This window comes from Pogona vitticeps, chromosome 4, assembly GCF_051106095.1.
Source record: "Pogona vitticeps strain Pit_001003342236 chromosome 4, PviZW2.1, whole genome shotgun sequence".
Lineage (NCBI taxonomy): Eukaryota > Metazoa > Chordata > Lepidosauria > Squamata > Agamidae > Pogona > Pogona vitticeps.
The window spans coordinates 180,938,165-180,962,757 of record NC_135786.1 but is presented as its reverse complement, the minus strand read 5'-3'; the positions used below and the strand labels follow the sequence as shown (position 1 = coordinate 180,962,757).

Genomic DNA, 24,593 nt, shown 5'->3' with positions numbered 1-24,593 from the left:
TTATCCATAGGTGTTATATTCTGAACTGTCACATCACTTTCCATGTTTGAATGTCAGAGTAATGATCTGACCAAGAACTAGTCAGGTGTGAATGTTTACATCTGGGTGACAATAACTGTACATAATTTGAGTGGTGCTCTGCCTGTGTAGTGGCATTCATTATATTTTCTTTAGATGTGCAAATTTTATTGAAATGAAAGGAACCTGGGTTCTATATGTCTTTATCAGAGATAGGCTGTGCTCAGTTCTGATGGGCTGTCAAACAGTGAACAGGTATTTTAAAGACAGTTGGTAGGCCACATGAACTATGGGATTTAAGAATGCACTTTTCATTTGGTAGCCACTGACTGTACAATCTTGGCTAAAGATGTGGTGAGTTTGGAACAGGCAGAAGCCTCTTCTGTCAGCAGCAATATCTTTATGCCAGCAAAAGCCTCTTCTGCTAGCTCATCTCAGATATCTGCCAGCAGAGGGATTTGCCAGGTGAACTGCTGTGCTGATTAAAATATGTCAGCTGAAAAGTTAAAATGAAAAAAAAAGAAATGGGACAAGGGAGGAGCTGTGCTAGATCCAGACCACCTCTACCCCCAGGGCAACAGGCATTATGCCAGCACAATCTTAGCTTAGGCTGAGGGTAGTTCTAAGTAGTTTCAGACATCTTTAGCTTGGTGGGGTTTGAAATTCAGCATAGCTTCACCTGGCCTACTGACAGCTCAGCTGGTCCTCAACCATTGTGGTTATTGAGGATTGCACTTTTAGTCTGTCAAATGCATTGTGTAACTGTGGGTCCGAGGCAAGCATTAGCTGCAGCAGAGAAAAATGCACCGTGGATTTACTCTTGTTGTGACTCAGCCAGGCACAGAATGAGTGAGCAAGGATCATTCTGAGAAGGGAAGAAAGGGAGCTTTATGTATATTAGTATAAATAAGTAGAGTTTGGACATTTTACATATACTATCCTAAATAGTAACAGTTATAATAACCCCTGTGATGACAACAACAGTGATGACAACATGTTCAGTTATAATCTGTCTAAGAGCCAGAGCTGCCAACTTAGTACCGTGGAACCTCTGCTTACGAACTTAATCCATCCTAGAAGATGTTCGTTAGTTGAAGCAAAATTTCCAATAGGAATGCATTGGAAACCATTTAATCTGTTCTGGCTGGTTTTCGTTCTTATCAAGAGGCGCCATTCTTAAATTGAAGCATTAGTTCCCATAGCAACTAATGCAAAGCTGGTTAATCTGTCCTCTACCACTAGGGGGAGATTTTTTCTTCTTTTGACCTAAAATGAACTTAGGTCAAAAAAAGAGCAGGAAAGGGGGGGGGGGAACACCTCCTAAACAGAACACCTTTAAAAACAAGCAGCTTTTAAACAAAACTAAGCCAAGCCAAGCCAAGCACCTTTTAGGTAAAAAAAATGAAAAGGAGGGAGGGAGGGAGGGAACAATGGGGAAAAGAGGAAAGAAAGAAAGAAGGTCATCACTGGGGCACACAGACCCCTCAGACAAAGGTTTGTGCTTTTAAGCAGAAAAAGAGAGAAGACAGAGAGAGAGAAGACAATGAGGGGAAAAAAAGTTTGGAGTCTAAAACACTTTTTAAACAAAACACATTTGAGTCTAAGCTGCATTTTAGAGCAAACCAGCCAGCACAGCCCCTCACAGAAGATTTTCTGGTTTTAAGGGAAAAAAAGACTTTGGAGTCTAAACTGCATTTTACGGCCAGCCTGCATCAACAACCAGCAACCATTACTGTATTCCAGCACAGACCTCCTCATCCCAAAAGGAGAGCATGGGGAGGGGCAGAGACTTGAGTCTAAACTCCATTTTAAAGCCTGCCTGCCTGACTGCGTGCATCTACAACCACCACAGCCCCTCACAGAATACTGTATTTTCTGATTCTAAAACAAACTTTAGAGCCACATTTTAATCACACACATTTTAAAACTAAAATCTACACTGCAAGACCCATCAGAGCACAGAAACATAACCCCCCACCTAGCCCTACCCCCACCAAGCTGCCAAAAAACCCTGCACAGTACAGTAAATATGGTGTATTCACCCAGAACAGGCAGTCTCTCTGTTTAAAAAAAGAAAGTCAAAAATTCAAAATAAAAAAATTTAAAAGCCAAAAAAAAACACCAGTTTGTACAGTACAGTACCAGGCAGTACCAGGCAGTCTGAAGACTCTCTCCCTATCCACTCTCTAACCACTTGGACGAGCAGTGTTGCAGACAAGAACCCTCTTCACTGGCCAACGGTCAACTGAAAGTTCAAATTTCACACTTTCCCCACCTCCCCTGCATTTTTTTTCCGTTCGTATGTTGAAGCTCCATTCGCAAGTAGAAGTAAAATTTTGTGAACGAAGCTGTTTGTAAGTTGGATTGTTCGTAGATAGGGATGTTCATAAGTAGAGGCTCCACTGTACTTACAGAAGAGCAAAGATGAAGACATACATAAAGACAGAGTTGTTTGTTGTTAAAAAAAGTTCATCAGTTTCATCAGAAGTCTTCATCTAAATATACATAAACATCAAATAAATATCAAGCATTTATTTCAGATGAACATAACCAATGATATTGCGATGCTCATAAATTTCCCTTTTCAAGCCCTATAATCATTTGCTTGACAAGTCATCAGATTTGTATTTTCATCTATAGGTCCCAAGGTATGCCATACTCTGGTAACTTAACATTAATTGCACACTCAGTGACTCTAGATTTCTGTCTTCTGAATTCCTAGGTTCCTATTAGACATATGTTTGTTTATTGGTTTGTTTTATGTTACTGTTTTGGCAACCAGAAGTCAAGGGTTTTTGTTGTTTTTAAGGTAATGTTGTTTTAAGGTAAAGTTAGGAAGAGACCAACTTTTATATTATAGTATTTCAGGCTGAAATTAAACTCAGAATTATCTTTTCTGTTTTTGTTTTTTGTTTTGTGTATTATATGATTTAATGTAGTGCTTTCTTCTTTTAGAATTGTCTGTTTTCGTTGTCTTATATTATTTTTATGGTTGTTAGCCGCCTAGAGTGGTCCTTTTGGACCAGATAGGCGGGGTATAAATCAAATAAATAAATAAATAAATAATAAATACAACAGCCTGAAGTTCTGGGAATGGGAGCCCACCATTAATTTGGTGGTTTTATCACCTTTTTCAACCAGGGAAATAATAGTGGGATTGTATTGGAGTATTGAGTTTAGATATTGCTTAAACACATTTCGGTTATTATTATGGACAAAGGACTATGTGAACATTAACATTTACATAGCTGTCCCTTAGCACAATTGACAGATATGATTTATGCAGTCAGAATAACAAAAGCTCTGGAGTTGTGTTACTCTTCTAAAGTGTGTTTGAAGTGTGGAATGGTGATTCTTATCTGTGACTGTGGGAAAAACATCTGCGTGCATTTGTCTGGAATAAAAGACATGGATTAACATAAAACTGTGAAAATGTTCCCATAAACCACCCTGATTATGGAAACAAAAGACTGGCTACAAAATGTTAAAGTTTAACTAATCTGCATTAAGTGATCCTTCAGATTGTTCCCTGAATGATGGATCATTTATTCTAATCTGCTTTTGTGACTGTGAGAACTGGACCCATGGGCTTTAATTATTCCAAATTCATTAATCTTACTCCTTTACCTTAGTTGTACTTGGGGTATAGAAGTCACAACTGTTCACAGTGGCTTGAATCTGACCTGCTCTTGCAAACAAAAAGTCGCTTTCAATTTTCAGAAATGAGATGGTTTCAGTGGATGCTGTCACCATGCAAGCAAGGAGAAAGGCGGGAGATGATTCTTATATGCTCTTTTGGGCAGTTCATCTACACTCTGGAATAGATGTGGAGAGAATTGGGCACTTGTTAGAAGCATAGGAGACTGTGGGTCTTCCCAGCCTTCTGCCTCCAGGAGTATCCATCCAGGATCTCTGGATCTAGCCCAGCGCTTTGCCAGCCAGTTGACATATAAGATATGCTAGTTGAGCAAAAGTATCCACAGTGCAAATTAAAAATGGGATGTGCTTTCCTTGTGTGGCAACTAATTATTGAAGCATGCTGTTGCTTTATTATTTTACGTTTCCCAAGTACGTATGTGTGTAGTTCCTAAGAGGGCTGAACAGAAGCATTGCAGTCCTAGCACCCCAAGTGTTAAAACTTCTGCATCATCAGGCTGATAAAGTATGTTTGTGAAGGGAAAAATCTCAAGATAAAAACAGATGAAGATGGAGGCGTTAAGTTTCATCATGTATAGAGGTTCCCATTTCAGTCATGGCCCACAAACTTAATTTAATGAAAAACCAGAAAGGCAGTGGCATAATACATAATTAATGTACGAATGGAACCATAGAACTGTAGAGCAGGACATTTACAACTAAAACATCCCTCCGCTCTCCCTTCCTATCACTCCAGAATTTGCGGTCGACTAGCCGCTCCTGGCAGGAGGCGGGATGATGAGCTTCGCTGCCAGGTTGAAGAGTGGCTCTCCAACCAGGTGCTCAGGAGTGATACGAATACCCCCATCTTTACAATGAGAGTCCACCACCTTCCAGGGCTGTCTGCTCCACTTTAAAAGAGCTCATACCTTCCAGCTGTTCTTCCTAATGTTTAGCTGAAATCCACTGGAAATGTTCAATATACATTCCAGTCCTTGAGAAAAGAGGCACCAAGGAATGGGGTTACTATAGGACCGTTACATCAATTTCTTATGCAAGCAACCTGATTCTCATGGCATTATAACAAAGATTTTTGCCATATACAAAGTGAGGAATGCCTGATGTTTATGCTGGATTCCAGGAAGGAAGAGGCAGTAGGATCACATGGCAAATAATAATGGGTACTGGAGTGTTTCAAATAATTTAAGAAAAAGATAGTCTGTGGTTTATAGAGTACAGCAAAGCCTTTGTGTGGATCATAGAAAGCTATGGATATGCCACATTTGGTTATTGTGATGCATAACCTATACAATGAGTAAGAAGCTGTTGTTAGGACAGACTATGGAGAAACATTTAGCTGTTGAGCTAAATTTAGTAACTGTTCACTGGATTATTTTCTTAAAGGAATAGCTTCTTATAAGGTTCTTCAGATTTCTTGTCATTGGGCAGAGCATGGAGAATGTTACTAGGATCAAAAAGAATCCTCATTTTTGCAGCTTATTTTAAAATGAAAAGTTTAGGATTCTGTGTCCCATACCTCCATTTTGCTCTGTAAATTATTTGTATTCAGAGTGGTTTGGTATATTCATAGAATCATAGAATCATGCTAAAGCTATTGAGTCCAGCCCCTTCCTCAGTGCAGGAATACAGATCAAAGGATAACTGCCAGGTGGTTGTCTAAATTTCTCCTGAACACCTCCTGTGTTGGAGCACTCACCACCTCTTGAGGTAATTGGTTCCATTGCTGCAGTGTGCTAACATTTATAAGTTTTTTTCCTGATATTCAACCAAAATCTGGCTTCCTGTTAACTTCTGGTGTCTGGCACTCAGGAATGTTTGAGGACAGAACCTGCCCCTCCTCTATATGACAGCCTTTCAAGTATTTGAAAAGTGCTACCATATATCTCCTCAGTCTTCTTTTCTCAAGACTAAACATGCCCATTTCTTTCAGTCTTTCCTCATAAGGCTTGGTCTCCAATCCCCTGATTATCCTTGTTGCCCTCCTCTGAACTTGCCAGTTTGTTGGCATCCATCTTGAAGTTCAATGTCCAGAATTTTCCCAGGGATTGATGCCAGGCTAGTCTGTAGTTCCGAGGTTCCTCCTTTTTACCCCTTTGGTAGATAGGGATAACATTAGCCCTCCTCCAGTTGTCTGGCACCTCATCCATTTCCCATGATTTCAGTAAAATAATGGACAATGGTTCTGAGAGTTCTTCAGCCAGTTCCTTCAATACTCCTGGATGCAATTCATCTGGTCCTTGAGATTTAAATTGATTCAAGGTAATAAGGTATTCCTTGACTAATTGTTTATCAATCTCCAGCTGTAATCTTTTCCCCTCCACCTGCACTTCACATTTGTCTGTCCTTTGGTAAAATACTGTGCTAAAATAGGAATTGAGCATTTCTGCCTTTTCTTTGTCTTCTGTTATAATTTCTCCATCTCATTGAGTAGCTGAGCCACTGTTTCTTTTCTTTGTCTTTTGCTATGCACATACCTGAATAATGCTTTTTTAATGCTTTTAGTGTCTCTAGCTAACTTCAGTTCATTCTCAGATTTTGCGCTCCTAATGCCGTCCCTGCAATTCCTTGCTTACTTGTCTGTACTCTTCCTTTGTGGCCAGGAATTCCTTCTACTTCCTATATGTGTCCTTTTCTTTTCTTTTTTAAAGTCCTCTCTGAGCTTTTTGTGAAGCCACACTGACCTTTTTTTGCTGTCTCCTACCCTTTCTTCTTGTTGGAATTGTTTGCCTTTAGAATTTCCATTTTCAGAAGTTCCCACTCTTCTTGGACTCCTTTTCTTATTAGGATCTCCTGCCATGGGACCTTACTTGTCCTTGTTCTGAGTTCATTAAAACTGGCTTTTTAAAAATCCAGCATATAGGTGTGGCTACATTCTGCTTTGGTTTCCTTTGAAATCAAGAATTCTAGTAAAACATGGTCACTCTTGCCCAGAGTTCCCCTTACTGCAACTTCCTCCTCCTTGTCTTTATTAGTTACATCAAATCAAGGATAACTAGTCCACTAGTTTCATTCTCTAATTTTTGTGGGAGAAAATTATCACCTACACAAACCAAGAATTTTTTTAAAAGGGCCATACTTGGCAGAATTTGCCTCCCAACAGATATCAGGGTAATTGAAATCTCTCATCACTACTACATCTTGTCTCTTTGAAATGCTTGCAATTTGTTTTTCAAAAGTTTCATCTGGAACCATATTAACTGTTAGATTAGAGATTGCATTTGAAAATATACTGTTATCCTATGGGCATTTAAATGGCTACCTTTATTTGAACTTCACCAGTAGTTATTAGTGTCAATTATTAGTATAAAATACTTGTAAAATCTGGGGTTAAGTATATGTTGCAAGAGAAACTTGTCCTTTTAAAAAATGCCTCAGTATAAGAATTCTATTTTCCTTTGCTGCATTGGCGCAGAGTAGGAAGTAGATACCCACTGAGATGCATGTTCATTACTGAGGGATAGAGCACAGTTCTGCCATTGTTTACGTAAGAATTATCTTTCTAAATAGAGAGTAGAAATAGTATTGGATCAAAACAATAATGAGTTGGATGAAAAGAGTGTTAAGTCTTTAAGAAAGTGTATGCAGTAAGAGTGCACATAGTGCTATATGATCTAAACTGTTCTCATGTTTCTGCTTGCATGAGAGCTTTGAATGCCACGTAAAATCTGAATGGAAGAAGGTTGGACAGCATTCAGAGAGAGGGAGGTTGATTACTAGCTTTAAAGAAAAGATGACGAAGTTAAACTGCCTCTCCTCTAGTGTCTTTGCAGTAAAACACTGCCTATCCCAGGTTACTCTAAGGGTTATAGTAGACCCATTTTTGGAATTGTTGAAAGAAATCTGTTGGTGACAACAGGAATCTTTGTGACCTTCCCAAAGTAGGTACCTCAAAATGCGAGATGCAGGGGAGGGGTATCAGGAGACAGGTATCTAGTTGTCTCATGTGCTCCCAGAGGCATCTGGTGGGGCCAGTTTGAGATACAGGAAGCTGGACTAGATTGGCTCTTGGCCTGATCCAGCAGGGCTCTTCTTATGTTCTTAATTCCTGCAAATCAGCTTTTTTTTTCCTTTTCCAAATTTCATGATGGGTCATTGGGAGGCAAACACTGACTTTATTTGCAAAGCTGACTGCTCTGCCATAAAGACTGCTGGAATGTCAATGTGCTACGGCCTTCCAGATATGAAGATACTTATTTCTTCAAGTTTGACATTCTATTTAGAAAAATAAAATAAAAAATAGAGGAATGCACCATAGAACTTCTTATAATGTTTGTCTTAGAGCCTTAAATTAGCAAAATAAGAATTTGAACTGTTTTTCTTGTTAGAAATATAACATTGTTATTTAGGCAACAATCCTATAGCCATTTTCCTTATGAAGAAGAATTCAGTTAATTCAGTGGGACTTACTTCTGAATAGGCATCTGCAGGATTATGCTGGTAGTGTTTTATTTCAGTTAGTAACTCTACTAATAGAAAGATGTCTACTAGCTTTGTGTCTGTTCTTGGGAAATATACTATCTTCCACAGTTGCTCAAATAACATTTGCCATTCCTAATCCTCCAGGATTGGAGAAGCTGGCCAAAGAGTTGTGGGGTGGTGGGTGGTTTGCAGTTTTTTGATAAAGCATTAGAATAGGGTTAGTGTATTATTTCATTCAAAGGACATGGTAGTGCTGCGGGTTAAACTGCAGAAGCCCCTGAACTCCAAGGTCAGAAGACCAGCAGTCATAAGATTGAATCCACACGATGGAGTGAGCTCCCGTCGCTTGTCCCAGCTCCTGCCAACTAGCGGTTCGAAAGCATGTAGATGCGATTAGATAAATAGGTACCACCATGGTGGGAAGGTAATGGTGTACCATGTCTAGTCATTCTGGCCATGTGATCACTGTCTACAGACAAACGCTGGCTCTGCGGCTTGGAGACAGGGATGAGCACCGCGTCCTAGACTCGGACACGCCTGGACTAAATATCAAGGGGAACCTTTACCTATTATTTCATTCAGCTGATATTATATGTAAGAGCATATAATATGTTGTTGACTCAGTGTGAGAGACATGCAGTGGAATAGAAACCATTTTGACCTTCCTGCAATGGCACCCAGGTTGTCTGGTACATAGAAAAGGGAATTTGGCATCCACTGCAGAAAAGAGAAACTAGACAGTTAATTAAGACAATTAATCAAAATGTATGAACATCTCTCTTTGGTCTTTCATATGCTCATTTTTAATGTGACAATCTAATTTTTACATAGAAAGGTATCTGTAAATTAAAACTCTCATTTTGCTAGCTCTTATTTTGTACCTACAGCAAATCTCATTTGTAAATCACTCAACTGAAAACCTAAACTTTATAATGTTCTTCATTTATTGGTTTCATCTTCCATAAAATACATAATGTGAATGTAATTTTTATTCCCACTGATATGATGAATTCATGCATAACTTTGATGGTGTCTCACAACCATCAGCAAATCTGTGGATGTTTTGATGCGCTGGCCATTTATGTCCTTCCTGTCCATTCCTGCATACGGGTGATGAGGATTTCTTACAATGAATATGTCACATTTCACTTATGGAAGCAATAATCTTGCAAACATAATTTTTTTAAAAAGTAGGGTGGCAGATTTATTTATTTATTTATTTATTTATTTATTTATTTATTTATTTATTTATTTATTTATTTATTTATTTATTTATTTATTTATTTATTTATTTATTTATTTATTAAATTTATACCCCGCCCCTCTAGACCATGTCTACTACTGGTAGTAGCACTAGTAGCAGGTAAAAAATAATGTTTTCCTTATGTTTCTTTTGTGCTGTGTGTTGGGTTATGAACCTGACAAAATAATAGTCATGGAAGTTATTTCAGTACCCAAACTATAAACAAATTCAGGAAATTGTGCATAATATTGCCAGTTGCTTTGGCAAGTATCAGAGAGGGGTAATGATGATTGACATTGATTTCCCACTTTTCTTTTTCATACAGAATAGTTTGTAGACTAGGTTGTAGTTAGAATTTGAGCATAAACTTCTGAACAAAACCTGGAAACCAGCATTAGTGCTAAAGCATTAATGCTATAATGGTTTATTTTACATTAAACAGGAGGAAAAGTAAAGTGATTGATACTGTCTTCTCAAAATAATATTTTTGAAACTTTAATCTTCAATCAGGTTATACAATTCTGAAACGTCTGAATAATTAAAATTGCAACTCAAATTTTATTTGTAATTCCACGAAAGGATCAGAAACACATGTTCTTTATCACACAGGACATGGAAATGAAATCTGGTTCCAGTCAATTCTTTTGATAAGACGGCTGCCTGAAATTTATCATAGAATTAGTGGTGGGGATACTTCTTGGCAAGCAAGATTTTGAAAACCAATAACTGTGACAGGATAGGCAATAAATATTTGTCCGTTAATGTCAGTCTCTTGAAATGGTGCTTTGTTGTTGTAAAAGTATTAAGGACCCAATCCAGGAACTGAAATGAAATGGTATTAGCATCTGACTAGCTGGAGCTAAACAGGAGAAATTGCTTGCAATGTTGATATGTTCTTATGTAGAAGAGGAGCGAGAAAATGAAAAATAATGTGTGGCCAGACTGAGGTTATGAACTACTTATTTCTTCCCAGTTAATTTAGACAGGAACAGTTTTGTGATATAAGAAGCAGGTACAGTATCTTGTTAAATGTGGTGAAAGATGGCAGGAGGTGCATTGCCTCCCATGAAGCTAATGACAGCTTTCCTGGATTGGAGTGTCTGTGTAGTGTATTTTTCTATGTTTGTGTAGCACCCCGTAGTTCTGTGGTAGACAGTAGTACCGGATCATTTACATTGTATGTCTTTGTCCCTATGACATAAATTGTAATCACATCCCCCCCCCACACACACAGTGCCAGTTTAGACATATATGAGATAGCCGGAAACGTTGACTTAATTGCCTTTTCTTTCCCTTTGATGTAACTTGGGCACAGTGATGAATATCAGCAAATATTGCACCTGTAGTAAATATTTCTGGAGTCCCCTCAAAATTCAAAAGCAATTTGCTGGAGGTAAACAGGGAATGAGGAACTGTGACTCAGAAAAATAAAATCATATTCCTTACACGGAACTTTAGATTTCAAACCTACTTTATTAATGGAATTTATGACAAACTGCACAATGGCTGAAGTTCTGTTCATGCAGCTACACTGCATAAGGTTGATGATGTCATCAGATGCAATGGTTTTTCAGAAATGAAAACATTCTGATTCTCTTCCCCACACCATCCTAGGGCTCCCATAAAATCTCTTTGATCAATAGGAAGTCGTCCGTTGCTGAGGAATGCAGGGACATTATTACATTTCTGAAGATCACTGCTGCTAAGAAAGCCATTATTGTGGTGGTATTATTCAGAAATTGGGGGAAAAAACACCCTAACTGATGAGGTAATGAGCCTTATGTGGCATAGTTGTGGGAACAGGATTTCAGCCAATATATTAAACCCACGTCTACTGTAATAGTGGTCTTGCAGCAAAAATAAACTGTATAGTTTTCAATTTTTTTTTTCACTCAGCCCTGAATAACACTTTGTCATAAAGAGATCATTTGCTCTTATTTTGATTGACTGGAGCTTTGGGATCCCACCAGAGAAAAAAAAAGATTTTTTTTACCAGAAATAAAGTTGAACTTGATAAAAGCTCTTAGAATTAGAACTGGCTTCATTTTATGTATCATATAAAACAGTATAATTGCCAGCAGAGTGGATTTGATTTAAATCACGTAGATGTAAAACAAGATTTAAGTTACATTTTAAATTACTGTTCAATTTAATTATGTGATTTTCCTCTTCTAAAAAAAAATACACTCTTGCTTCTTATAATCTAAATAGTTATTTTTCACAATTCAAAGAGAGAGGTCTATTAAGAAGGCTTGTACCATACACTTTAAATAAAGGTTCTGTATCACAGAATGAATTACTGTTTAGATTAACCATGCTAATTAAAACACATATTTGTGGAGGCATTGTAAGGTAAATAGCCTTCAATTTAACTATCACCATCACCAGACAGACACTGAAAAAACTGAAACAATGCTGTAATGTGAGTGGTTTTCCTCTTCTAACAAGCATAATATAAGCATCCAATTTTTAAATTGTAGCTGAACATTTGAAGTGCCCCTGAATATTTTAAAATCAAGTTTCTCTCTCTCTCTCTCACACACACACACACACACACACACACACACACACACACACACACACACACTCTATCACTCAAAAACAGCATCACTCAAGGAAATGATTGTTGATGCAACTTTCATTTCTATGAGGAGGAGATCATTTGTAAAGTTAGGAGGTCTTAATGTTTGAGAAAAAGCCACCACAAAATACTTTGAATTACTGCAGAGTTAGCTCACAAAATGTTTTGTTGATGGAAATCTCAGCCTCCCCCTGCAACTGTGAGGAGTACAGCTAAGCTCAGAAGGAAGAGAGAAATCTTAAGGGGGTGGCAGATGATAGCATCATCTCTGTTAAACCAAAAAGTCCATATACTTCAGTAGTGTGAGTTTTGGCTCCAGAACAGCATTAGCCCCTGATCCAGATGTAGTTAGTAACAACATGGAGATTACTGAGATAGTGGTTAAATATGTGCTGTTGTCTACATATAGTTAGGTTGGAGATGAATGCAAACATCTCTGTCTTTTTCTGTAAAAGCAAGCACTAAATAACACAATTCTGCAGACACATCCTCATACAGACATACATCACATCAGTTGACATGTGCACTAATGTTCACATCTGTACAAATGTTGCATCATTTCACTGATGATGAGCATAAAACATCTGAACTGACATTATGGCGATATAGTTGTGAGTCTCAGTGGTGTTAGTTCTGTAGTTTTGTCACACCTCTACAAATATTTGTCCTGCTAATCAGCTGAGGGACTGCCATGTTTTACCTGTACAGAATGTATCGATTCAGGAGCTTCAGGCTCAACTTGAGCAGGAGATGAAACATCGAGAAGAGGAGCAAGAAACATTTACAGAAAGGATCCTGCAGGTAAATACCTAGTCACCTGGAGAGACCTTTGTCTGTTTTTCTTTCCTGAGTACCCATGGCCTCTTGTGTTTGTATTGAATGTAAGAATTTGGAAATTTTCTGAATAGTTTGGTTGCAGATTGGGAGACTATACCATAAGAGTGTTTTTGGGTTAGGAGAAAATTTAAGAAATTTTCTCATTAAGGAGAACCATAAATTCTGTCTTTCAGTCATATTGTCTGGATAGTGACTGTCAAGGTTGAAGAGATGTTTGCTACAATTATATTTGATGATGTAAGGCTTTGTGATTCTTACTCCCTGTTTAACCCTATGACCCGATTCTACCTATAGGTATTTTAAACCCATATAACAGGATTCTCCTTAAATAAATAGCCACCGGAAACAGTCTTTTTAAAATAATCATTTGCATTAGGTGCCTGTTCACAGAACATCAAGAACTGTTTAATTTATTTATTGATTTGATTTGATTTGATTTCTGTACCACCCATATGGCAACCCATGCCACTCTGGGAGGTTTACACATTACGATAATACAATACAGTACAATGCAATACAGTACAGAGTGGTATAGATCTACCAGATGAGCGGGATATAAATCAAATAAATAAATAAATAAATAATAAAGTACAATAAAACAAAACAATAAGACAGAAATAATCAATAAAAATTAGACAAAGTAAAAATAATGCCAATAAAAACATTGAAAATGAAATAGTAAAAGCAAGGCAGAAGGTTGGATATCTAGTTATTAAAGCACTATTGTATTAGTATATTATAGCGTCTGAATTAGAACTGACTAAATAGCCATGGTAGGCCTGTCTAAATAACCATGTATTTAATGGTAGTTTGAAAGTTCCCAATGAAGGGGCCAGGAGAATTTCAAAGTGTTTCAGATTATTAATTTCCTATTGTTGTTATTATTATTTGTTATCAACTGGTTGCTATGGAGGCTTGTTGTGTACTACATTTCTGTTTATTTGTTATAGATTGTTTAATATAGATTCCTATAGATACACCAAAATATAATTCATTTACTAGTAAATCCCTCTGGATCAAATAAATAACATTAACCTTTGTAAACGGGAGCCCATAATAACTGCAGGTTTTCCTTTGTTGTAATTAATTCTTTCACTGGCAAAATTTTATACAGATACAGCAGATGTGAAATAGTACCTGTAACTGCTTGGCACTGGGTTTTTAGGTGTGCTTTTCATTATACTTTTTGAATTCACTGCTTTAGCAACTCTTAAGCTGTGAGTCTTTTTAAAAAGGCCGAAAAGAGAGTAGTTTTGGAGACTCTAATATATCCAAAGCATTATTATACTTCTGCCAGCAGGGTGAAATTATCAGCAGATCTACCTGTTGGGTTTTTTACTCCTCAGTGAGGCTGTATTCATCCTCATCTAGGGGAAAAACCTTCAAATAATGAGAAGGAATGAGGTCAGATGTGGTCACTGTAAGGCACTTCTACATTTCTTATATTGAGTTGTGGGTGCGAGCTGAAAGAATATTGCCACTTGTGGGTGCAGGGTTTCTTTCTCCCTATGTCTAGCATTCCTGATTTTGTTGGGAGGGGCATGGCAGAGAGATTTGCTCCTTTCCATACTCTGTGGGATGCATGGTTGGAACCATAGGACTGAAGTCTTGAATTGTGGGTCGTTTGGTTGGTTGGCTGGCTAACAGCCTGACTCATATTCAAATCTGAATATTTTAAAGGACATACAGATAGAATACAGCAGAATATATTTTCAGTCTGCATGCTTTTCTGCCAATTCTTCCGGGATGATTATTCAATAAGGTGAGATTTGCTTTATTAATAGTATCCTTGAAGGCAAGTATCTCTTTTTCCATGACTATTCCCTTCCAAAGGAGAACTATTCCCCGCCCTCCTGCAAGTTTCCTCCAATTGTTTCTTATAATGTCTAACTGGAAATGCAGTTCACACAAAACAGTCATAGGATTAGGATCATATGAAGGATGTACTGCAGGGATGCAGTGAAGATGACAATATGTGTGCATTGGGCTTTAAAATACTTTCCAAACGTATGATGCAGCTTGTGTATTTCCTCAGCAGGTTGTTCACATATAGATAATTAAACTGTGTCTATTACCTGTGGTCTTTGGGGTTTCCTACAATTCAAGTATCTTATCAAACTCAGTTAAGTGTTGATAATTAGAATTAGCAGTCTTGATTTATCTTGGCCAAAAGTGGCAACATTAAAAGATGAATACATCCTTCAAGGGCATTATTCTGCTTACTGTTGTGCATGATTGTTCTGTTTGAAGCTGGAAGAGGATCATCAACAGACCTTGCGGAGGAAAGACTTGGAGGTACAAAGCTTGACTTTGCAAAACAAATTGGAAGAGAAGACTTGGACCCAAGAGAAAAACCTGATGCATCAAGAACTCAGGCATTTCAAGCAGAACACCTTTCTCCTCTATGTCAAATTAAAATGGTTGCTCAAACACTGGAGGCAAGGCAAGCAGTTGGATGAGGAAGGAGAAGATGCACTTGAGGTAACTGTCCTGTATTATTTAATGGAGTGAATCTACCAAAAAAGTGTTGCAGATAATTCAATTGTGGACAAAAAGCATTATAGAAGAAATAATTTTGCTTTCAAGTTTAGATGTCAGATTATTCTTTCCAGTAGCATTGTAATCAGAATTACATTGATTAAAGTACTGAGAAGTACTGTGGAATTGGAAGCTCTTCGTCAATACATTTGAAGTACTCAGATATGCATCATCTCCAAAACCTCTTATTAATCTTTAAAGATCATGAGAAATCTATAGAGCAGATCAGTTAACTTTGCAAATCTCTCACACTTACCCATAATTCCACCAGCATCCAGGGCTGTGGGAAGCAGACCCAATAAGATCTGGAACATGCATCCATCTATTCATAGTTTCATACTAATTTGAGGTGGTCTCAGTTATCATCACAGTATGCTCTGAAGAACGCAAATATATTTTGTTTGCATACCAGCTAACAGCAAGAATCTTAAAGGATTCGTGAAGGCTTTCACAGCCAGGATCTAATGGTTGTTGTGGGTTTTTCGTACTCTTTGGCTGTGTTCTGAAGGTTGTTCTTCCTAACGTTTCGCCAGTCTCTGTGGCCGGCATCTGCTGTCCTCTGAAGATGCCGGCCACAGAGACTGGCGAAACGTTAGGAAGAACAACCTTCAGAACATAGCCAAAGAGCCTGAAAGACCCACAACAACCAATCTTAAAGGAGATAACTTGAGGGAAAAGAGAAGTTGTTATAATTTATTCTGTTTGTCTCAAAAAATTCCCAGTCCTATCATGAATGAAATGTTTCCTTGTGTAGTTTCAGAATAACCTGTTACGAAAAATGAACAGAAAAAACCATCTTTTTACTCAACCAAATTAACTCGGAAAGGGAAAAGTGTCCCTTGCATTGCAGTCGTTCTGTAGTGAATTGTAGTTATCAATATTGTCAAACATAGCAAGAATGAGTGGTTTGTTTTGCTTTTATAAATACCATATTGTTAAGAGGAATTATACATGTTTTAAATATTATATGCCATAGAAGCACACTGCCAGTACAGTGGTCATATCAAGAGCAACAGAAACCTAATTACAATGGTTATTGAGTAAAGATTATTAAAATAGGGTTTATTGTTGTTTACGAAAGAAGTAAACATCAAAATAGGCAGCAATTCTGTTCTTGAATGTTACATCATTATACATTGAGAATCCAAGGCAAAGGTCTGTGTCCACCAAGGCCTTCCCTCCAATTCTCTTCTTCCTTTCCTAAGAAATGCCCTCCTGTTTCATAAGCATTCCTGTGTCATAAAAGAAGATGACAAATACCTCCACAGGCAGATTATTACATGTCCACTGCTACTACTTCATTTATAATTTTGACTTTACTTGGTATTTTAGTTGGAACATCTTGATACCGTACCAGAATTCGTCTTTCAGTTGGAACAAAAGGGTGAAGCAGAGGAGGAGGAGGAGGAGGAAGATGTGTTCACAATGACAGCTTACTCCCAGCATTCCACTATGGAAAGAAGTGACCATGGACCACCACTACAGACTGCAGAACTGTTACAGCATCAAAAGCAGGTATTAAGATAAATCCACAGGTGCTTCCTTTTTCTTGAGAATCCAGCTCATTGCAGTCCAATACTCTGCTCTGCATGGAATATTTTAATTGCAATCATGATCCTACTCACAAAGCAATGATAATATGTCACTTATGAATTAGTGATTTCCAAAATGTCTCATCCTCAAGAGTTCTGCTCAGCCTTTGTATATTCAAGGCTGTGGCTTCCTTGATGGAATCAACCCATCTCTTATTTAATTTTTCTTGTTTCTTACCATCTTCAACTTTACATTATTGTCTTTTCCACAGTATCTTGTTTTCTCATGATGTGCCCGAAGTACGACAGCTTCAGTTTCATAATTATTGCCTCCAGAGGTAGCTCAGGCTTGATTTGATCTAGCAGCCACTTTTTCATCTTTCTGGCAGTAAATTATCTGCAAAACTCTCCTCTGGCACAGTATTTCAAGTGAATCATTTTTTCAACTTGGCAATACAATAGTGTGGACGATCTTCACCTTGGTCTCCAGTGGCACATCCTTATACTTGAGGATCTCTAATTCCTTCACCGCAGCACTTCTGAGTCTCAGTCTTCTTCTGATTTCTTGACTGCAGTCTCCATTTGAACTGAGATTGAACGAAGGTGTCACTTATGAACCAAAAATGTGCAGTACCATCTTATTTTCTCACCCACCATTCAGAAGCATAATTCATAGATCTCTGCAGCAGCAAAAGGAAAGGCAATACAGTATATGACAAAAGCAGCATGCATGGAAAGTTGTAGATTCATTACAATCACCCTTCCATATGCTGCATATGCTGATACCAGTAACAAGCTGGTGGTTCGGGAAGAGAATGTCTTTTCCTGAATGGCCAGCTGTTGCAGTTCTTTTCTGCTCCTGAACAAGGGACTCTTTTCATGCATGAAGAGAATAATTGTTTTCTCTTTCTCCATTCAGGAAGAGAGAGGCGGTACCTTTCCTTAATCACTTTGAGCCCCTTAATTTAGCCAGTCGGCAGCAAGATAAAGTGCAAATTGTTTTATCAGAATTTTTTTTTTACTGACTTCTTCTGACTTTACAGCAAGTGCCGCTGAACTTGGGTGCAAAGGAGAGCTCATATTCTGGCAAGCTTTTTTAATGTGCATGTGTGGCTTCCGGAAAATGGTATAAAGGAACTGGAATGTTTGGGAGTGCTTGGTGGATGGAATTAGGCCTGAACATTCCTGATTTATAAGCTCGTCCCACCTTCACACCACCATAACAATCTACCATATACCATTAGTGTGTGGAAAGCTTTCAATTCCATTTAAATAATTAAAGAACTAGGCATATATAATTGATTTCTTAAGAGATGGGGAGAAACCATGCAGGGAAACCCTCTTGATTCACTACATGCTTTTTGGAAAAGAAAACTAATTAAGAATGATCTCTCTCGTGCAGATACGCAGACACACACACTGTGAAAAGAGCGATTTAACTGTTTGGGACCTGACCTACATTCATAGGCAGTGTTTGGGCCTCAGGAAATACCAATAGATATATTAAATAATCACTCTGCTTTCCAGAATAGCAGCAGTAACTTGTGGTTTATCCAGCTTTCTTTGAAGTCATTGGCAGTTTAGCCAATGCACTTTAATTTGAATTTTATGAAATTAACATTGAGTAGTTAACAAAACTGCTCTTGCCACAGAATTTCAGAACTGGTCTATTTTTTATTATAACATTTATAAACCACCCTTTGCACATGTGGATACCAGTGTGGTGTGAAAATATAATTAAAAAAAATGAAAAGTGCCAATATGACATCAAGACAGAGAAAAGAAGCAAGAACAATAAACCAACAGAATCTGTTGTGTGTTACGTTGTGCTGTATTAATGCTATATAGGAAAAGTTAACTTACATCTCAACAAAATTCTGCTAAGGCAATGAAGAAGTAAATGCAGCAGAAATAAATAAAAACAAGAACAGGAGTAAAATATTGAAATAAAAATAAACGACAGTCAAATAATGATTTCAAATAACAGTGGCAAGAAGATCTAGCTTTAACAGTTATATTCCTTAGTTAAAGCACCCATTATGGAACAATGCAGTATTTCTTCCATTCTTATGCAGATGTAGGTGGTACAATTGCATCTGGACAAGAGATGAATTTCTAGAGTAGTTTGTGACTATGAATAAAAGTAGGTCAGAAGAGATAACATGAGTTACTATCACTCTTGAGTCTCCTATGTTTATGTTTAATTTTTTATGGGCTGTCTGATATTTTCAACATATCTTGTCAACAAAGAAAATTTTCTTCGGTAGAAAAGCAAAAGAGTGACACAATAATAAAAACAGTGTCTGTAGGCATCCTTCAGTCTCAAGAGATTATGGTAACGTGCTCTGAATAAAGGTCTTGGGACAGTTTCTAGTGTGGCTGAGAAGGCCAATTCAAGAGTGACAATTCCTTCCACACTGAAGACAAATACAATCTGTCCTCTGTCCAGCTCCCTGATTTTGCTGGTTTCGAGACCGCCTCTTTGCCTCAGCCTGCTGAACAATTGTCTCTTCAAATTGGGAGAGGCCATGCTGTACCGCCTTCCTCCAGGCTGAGCGCTCAGATGTCAAAGTTTCCCATCTGTTGAGGTCCATTCCTAAGGCTTTCAGATCCCACTTGCAGATATCCTTGTATCGCAGCTGTGTTCTCCCTCTGGGGCGATTTCCCTGCACTAATTCTCCATACAGGAGATCTTTTGGAACCTGACCATCAGCCATTCTCACGACATGCCTAAGCCAATGTAGACGTCACTGTTTCAGTAATGTTTACATGCCAAAAATTCCAGCTTGTTCTAGGACTACTCTATTTGGAACTTTGTCCTCCCAGCTGATACCAAAAATGCATCGGAGACAACGCATATGGAACGTGTTCAGCTTCCTCTCCTGCTGTGCACAAAGGGTCCAGAACTTGCTGCAGTACAGTAGTGTGCTCAGGACACAGGCTCTATAGACCTAGATCTTGGTATATGCCATCAGCTTCTTATTAAGGCATACTCTCTTTGTGAGTCTAGAGAACATGGTAGCTGCTTTGCCAATGAGATGATCCAGCTCAACGTATACAGAGAGAGTGTCAGAGATTGTTGAGCCAAAGTACACAAAATCATGAACAACCTCCAGTTCTTGTGTGGAGATGGTAATAGAGGGAAGTGAGTCCATGCTCTGGTCCATGACGTGTGTCTTCTTCAGGCTGATTGTTAATCCAAAATCTTGGCAGGCCTTACTAAAACGGTTCATGAGTTGTTGGAGGTCTTCAGCTGAATGGGCAACAACAGCTGCATCATTGGCGAAGAGGAAGTCCTGCATTCATTTCAGCTGGATTCTAAAGAGATTAAAGAGCTTTCCATCTGATCTAGTCCAGAGATAGACACCTTCTGTTGCAGTTTCAAAGGCGTGTTTGCATGACAGCAAAGAAGATCCCAAACAGGGTCAGCACGAGGACACACTCTGCTTCAGATGTTAAAGAAATCTGATCTTGAGCCATCAAAAACTACGGTGCCCTTCATTTCCCTGTGAAAGGACCTGATGATGTTACAGTGTCGAGGTGGACATGCAATCTTGGGAAGTATTTTAAAAAGACTGTCCCTGCTAACCAAATCAAAGGCCTTTGTAAGATCTATGCAGCCAGAAAGAGTGGCTGTTGTTGTTCCCTACATTTCTCCTGCAACTGTCTGACTATACCAGTAACCTCAAAACATTAGACTGACCCGTCAAAATTTGAAAAGACTGATTTTGCCTTCAAAATAGTCCTAGATTTCTATTTTTAGTCCAAATTTGGAAAACCACAGGAAATCCTATATGATAACCTACAGTATGCAAGATGGTCTTACATCACAGAGTAACAGTTTAATAATCACATGAAATAATAATTTAAAGTCCTCTATACTTCATCTGCAATCTTATAATTAAAATCATGATCTACTGGGAAACTTTAATTCACCAAAGGTTCTTGGGCCTACTTTGCACACTATGGAAAAAGTAGGCAAATAATTTAGGAGGCCATGATTGATTCTTCATGGCATCGCTATTTAGCACTCTTGTGTCTAAAATGTCAAGAATGACTCTTGTATGTTAGGAAGGAAATGGCAGAGATACACTGCATTCATATGTCCTCCCCATAACTTGTAAAACAGCCCTGATAGCTTTTCAAAGCACAGGCCTTGATTTTGTAATTCAGCAGGTGTTTTGTACGCTAAAGATCCTATGTTTTCCCTGGTGTTTCAAGATAAGTCTGGGGAAGCCCCTCCTGGAACCCTAGAGAGAGCCACCACTGGTCAGTACGGATTAAAGGAAGGAAATTTTTCACACTCTAAATGTTCTTAGGCTGCAGTTTCAATCACCCTTCAACATAAACATCTCAGTGTGGATGAAAGACAGCAGACTTCAACAATATCTGAAACTGAAGGATGAATTGCTTTTGGTGCTGTTTGGTTTGTGGCGTACACATTTGTTTTGACTTGGAGTGATCCATCTGACTCCATGAGCTTTCTCTAACTTTCATGTTTGACAGATGGCTCTCTAGCTTTTTCTTGAATGCCTTCAATGTTGGAGTGCTCATCACCTCCTGAGGTATTGGTTCCATTGTCATACTGCTCTAGCAGTTAGAAAGTTTTTCTGCTATTCAGCCAAAATCTGGCATCCTGTAACTTGAACCTATTATTATGCACCTTGCACTCTGTAATGATTGACAGCAGATCTTCCCCTTCCTCTGTATGACAACTTTTCAGCTATTTGAAGAGTGTTGTTATATGTCCTCTCAGTCTTATTTTCACAAAGCTAAACATGCCCAGATAAATCCAAGATCCTTCTTGCATATATTATGACTGAGCCAATTATTCCCTCATCTTGTAATTGCATTTAGTTTCTTTCTCCTAGGTGCAGAACTTTGCACTTATCCCTGTTAAATTTCATTCTGTTGTTTTCAGACCAGTGCAGAAGCTTATCAAAATCTCTTTGGATTTTTTTTCTGTCTTTCAGGGGTTTTGCTATTCTAGCCAATTTTGTATTATCTGCAAATTTGATAATCATTCCTTACATCACCTCATTCAAGTAATTAATAAAACTCTTGAAGAGTACTGGGACCAGGACTGATCCCTGTGATATCCTACTTATTACCTCTTTCCAATTTGAGAAGGAATGATTGCAAAGCGCTCTTTAAGTACAATTCTGTAACCAACTGTGGATCCACCTGACAGCTATTCTATCCAGTCCACAAACAAATAGAATATAATGGGATGCTTCATCAAAAGCTTTTCTAAAGTCAAGTTATATAATATTTTCATAGTATTCCCACCATCTACCTGGGAAGTTATTGACAAAGTTCCACCTTGGATATAGTCAAGTTCCTTTTTGACACATTTTTATTTAGTATCTACATATAGCAAACTGAATCGTGATTTTGAAAAACATTACTCAGAGAGATTCCATGTGTACACACCAACCTTTGGAACCTGTGTGTATAAGTTATGTGGTACTTAGATTTCCATAGCTTATCAGTTTCATATGTGTTTCATATAACAAGAAGGGAGAGAAACCAGGATGCAAAAACACCCTCCTTTTGTATCACAGATATTTGAAGTGGCACCAGTGGGTTTGGTAATGTTTTAAAATTGCAAATAGCTCTTGCTTCTCCAGGCCAAAGAAAACCACCGACTTTTACATGCCCTGAAAATTCTGTTGGATGACTTCAGAACTGAACTCCAGGATGATCAGAAAGAACGGCATGTTCTCCAGCAGCAGTATGCCACTGACAAAGCTGCTTGGGAAGTGGAATGGACTAAGCTGAAGTGTCAGTTGGAACAGGTATGATTCTTTCCATAGTCTGTGTCAAAAGGTAGCAAGATTAACTGAGACACAGTTCTCAGTCTGGTTTGAGAACATGTAGAAATAATTCAAAGACTGTTGTTTTAGCAATCTTACAGAAATCAACAGTTCCACGTGGGTAAGAGAAAAGTTTTTGTTATTGACAGCCATCTTGAATGCCTGTTTTGGTGGAAAGAAAAAAATATAAATTACTGTACATAAATAATACTAACGACCTGTTTGAATATCATTGCATTTACTAAATATTTCTTGCTGTTAAATTACCTAGTTCATTCCTAATTGTTTTGGATTTTTTCCTTCTATTCAAAATAATGGTTGTCTCACTAACAAGAGTCACAAATCCTTGTCTTTCCTAGTGCATCATTTCCTTAAAAAATAAAATAAAATCCAGAAAACAAAGGTGCAGTAGGTTCATGGATTTCAAAACAAGGGATTCAGCATTTCCCCAAAGAGGTGTTTTGGGAGACACTAATTTTTAAAACTCAGTGTGGATTTTTAAAACCAGTAAGTCTCAAGATGAACCTTGACCTATTGGAACAATATTTATACCCCATATGAAAGAGCCCTGAATAAGAATTTTAAATTTATTGCAGGTTTTGATTTGTTTAATTTAGATTGAGTTTGAGATGTTCTCATACATTGAAAGAGAAACAGCAATTCTTGGGCAAGTCTTGACTTGACTACCTTTCATTCAGGGTGAAATGATCAGGTAGATAATAACACTTGTCAATGAAGTCTGCAGTTTTACAAAGAAAGTACAGTGACTTGTGGCTGTCCCAAAAAGACAAGCCAGAAAGTACAGCAGTTACTCCAGTCTGTCTCCAGCACTGATGCCAGCACTGATGCAGAATGTTTGTGTTTGTATGTGCACACACAGACTCAAATATCTGGGAATTCCTTGTCCAAGCTAGTATTTTGGGATAACTAGTCTGAAAGAAGAACTTTGGAGTAAGACAACCTGTGCATGTTATTATTTATTCAAATTGTAAGACAAATTCTAACACATGTACTCCCTATGAATAGTGCCTCATTCCTTAGGTGGTTTCTCTAAGTTATTTGGAGTGACAATTTCACAGGAGCAAGAGGTATTTTAAAAATCTGGTTTTTTAAAATGAACATTTTCTCAACATTACAAAAAAAAAATTCCAAATTAAAGGACAGGAGTGAGCCAGCCTTGGATGTGCTCAGTTCAAATCTCCCTCACTTCCCAAACAAGCCCAAAGATCAAGCTCCCAATTTGTCATGGGTTTCAGTGGCAAGAAGAGGAAGAAGAATGAGAAACATTTTAAATTAAGAAGGTTCATTCCCTTCCCTCACTGTCAGTCTTGAAAGCAGATCTGGAAATTGGTTGGTCTTCCACCATAGACCCCTCTTTAGTCTTCTCAAAGGAAGGAAGGAAGGAAGGAAGGAAGGAAGGAAGGAAGGAAGGAAGGAAGGAAGGAAGGAAGGAAGGAAGGAAGGAAGGAAGGAAGGAAGGAAGGAAGGAAGGAAGGAAGGAAGGAAGGAAGGAAGGAAGGAAGGAAGGAAGGAAGGAAGGAAGGAAGGAAGGAAGGAAGGAAGGAAGGAAGGAAGGAAGGAAGGAAGGAAGGAAGGAAGGAAGGAAGGAAGGAAGGAAGGAAGGAAGGAAGGAAGGAAGGAAGGAAGGAAGGAAGGAAGGAAGGAAGGAAGGAAGGAAGGAAGGAAGGAAGGAAGGAAGGAAGGAAGGAAGGAAGGAAGGAAGGAAGGAAGGAAGGAAGGAAGGAAGGAAGGAAGGAAGGAAGGAAGGAAGGAAGGAAGGAAGGAAGGAAGGAAGGAAGGAAGGAAGGAAGGAAGGAAGGAAGGAAGGAAGGAAGGAAGGAAGGAAGGAAGGAAGGAAGGAAGGAAGGAAGGAAGGAAGGAAGGAAGGAAGGAAGGAAGGAAGGAAGGAAGGAAGGAAGGAAGGAAGGAAGGAAGGAAGGAAGGAAGGAAGG

The 24,593-nt window shown here is 38.3% G+C and overlaps 1 protein-coding gene across 6 annotated transcripts in view; it reads left to right on the top strand.

Moving 5' to 3' along the window:
* MTCL1 (microtubule crosslinking factor 1) overlaps positions 1-24,593 on the top strand; it is a 116,259-nt gene that overhangs the window by 60,938 nt on the left and 30,728 nt on the right. For 3 of the 6 annotated variants that reach the window (XM_072998811.2, XM_020793491.3, XM_020793494.3), the window contains 4 exons: positions 12,627-12,719; positions 15,006-15,236; positions 16,626-16,808; positions 22,456-22,623. In XM_072998811.2, the coding sequence (XP_072854912.2) occupies positions 12,627-12,719; positions 15,006-15,236; positions 16,626-16,808; positions 22,456-22,623 (675 nt within the window). The remainder of the gene's footprint in view (positions 1-12,626; positions 12,720-15,005; positions 15,237-16,625; positions 16,809-22,455; positions 22,624-24,593) is intronic. The other 3 variants (XM_078391535.1, XM_020793492.3, XM_078391534.1) reach the window with 1 other exon arrangement.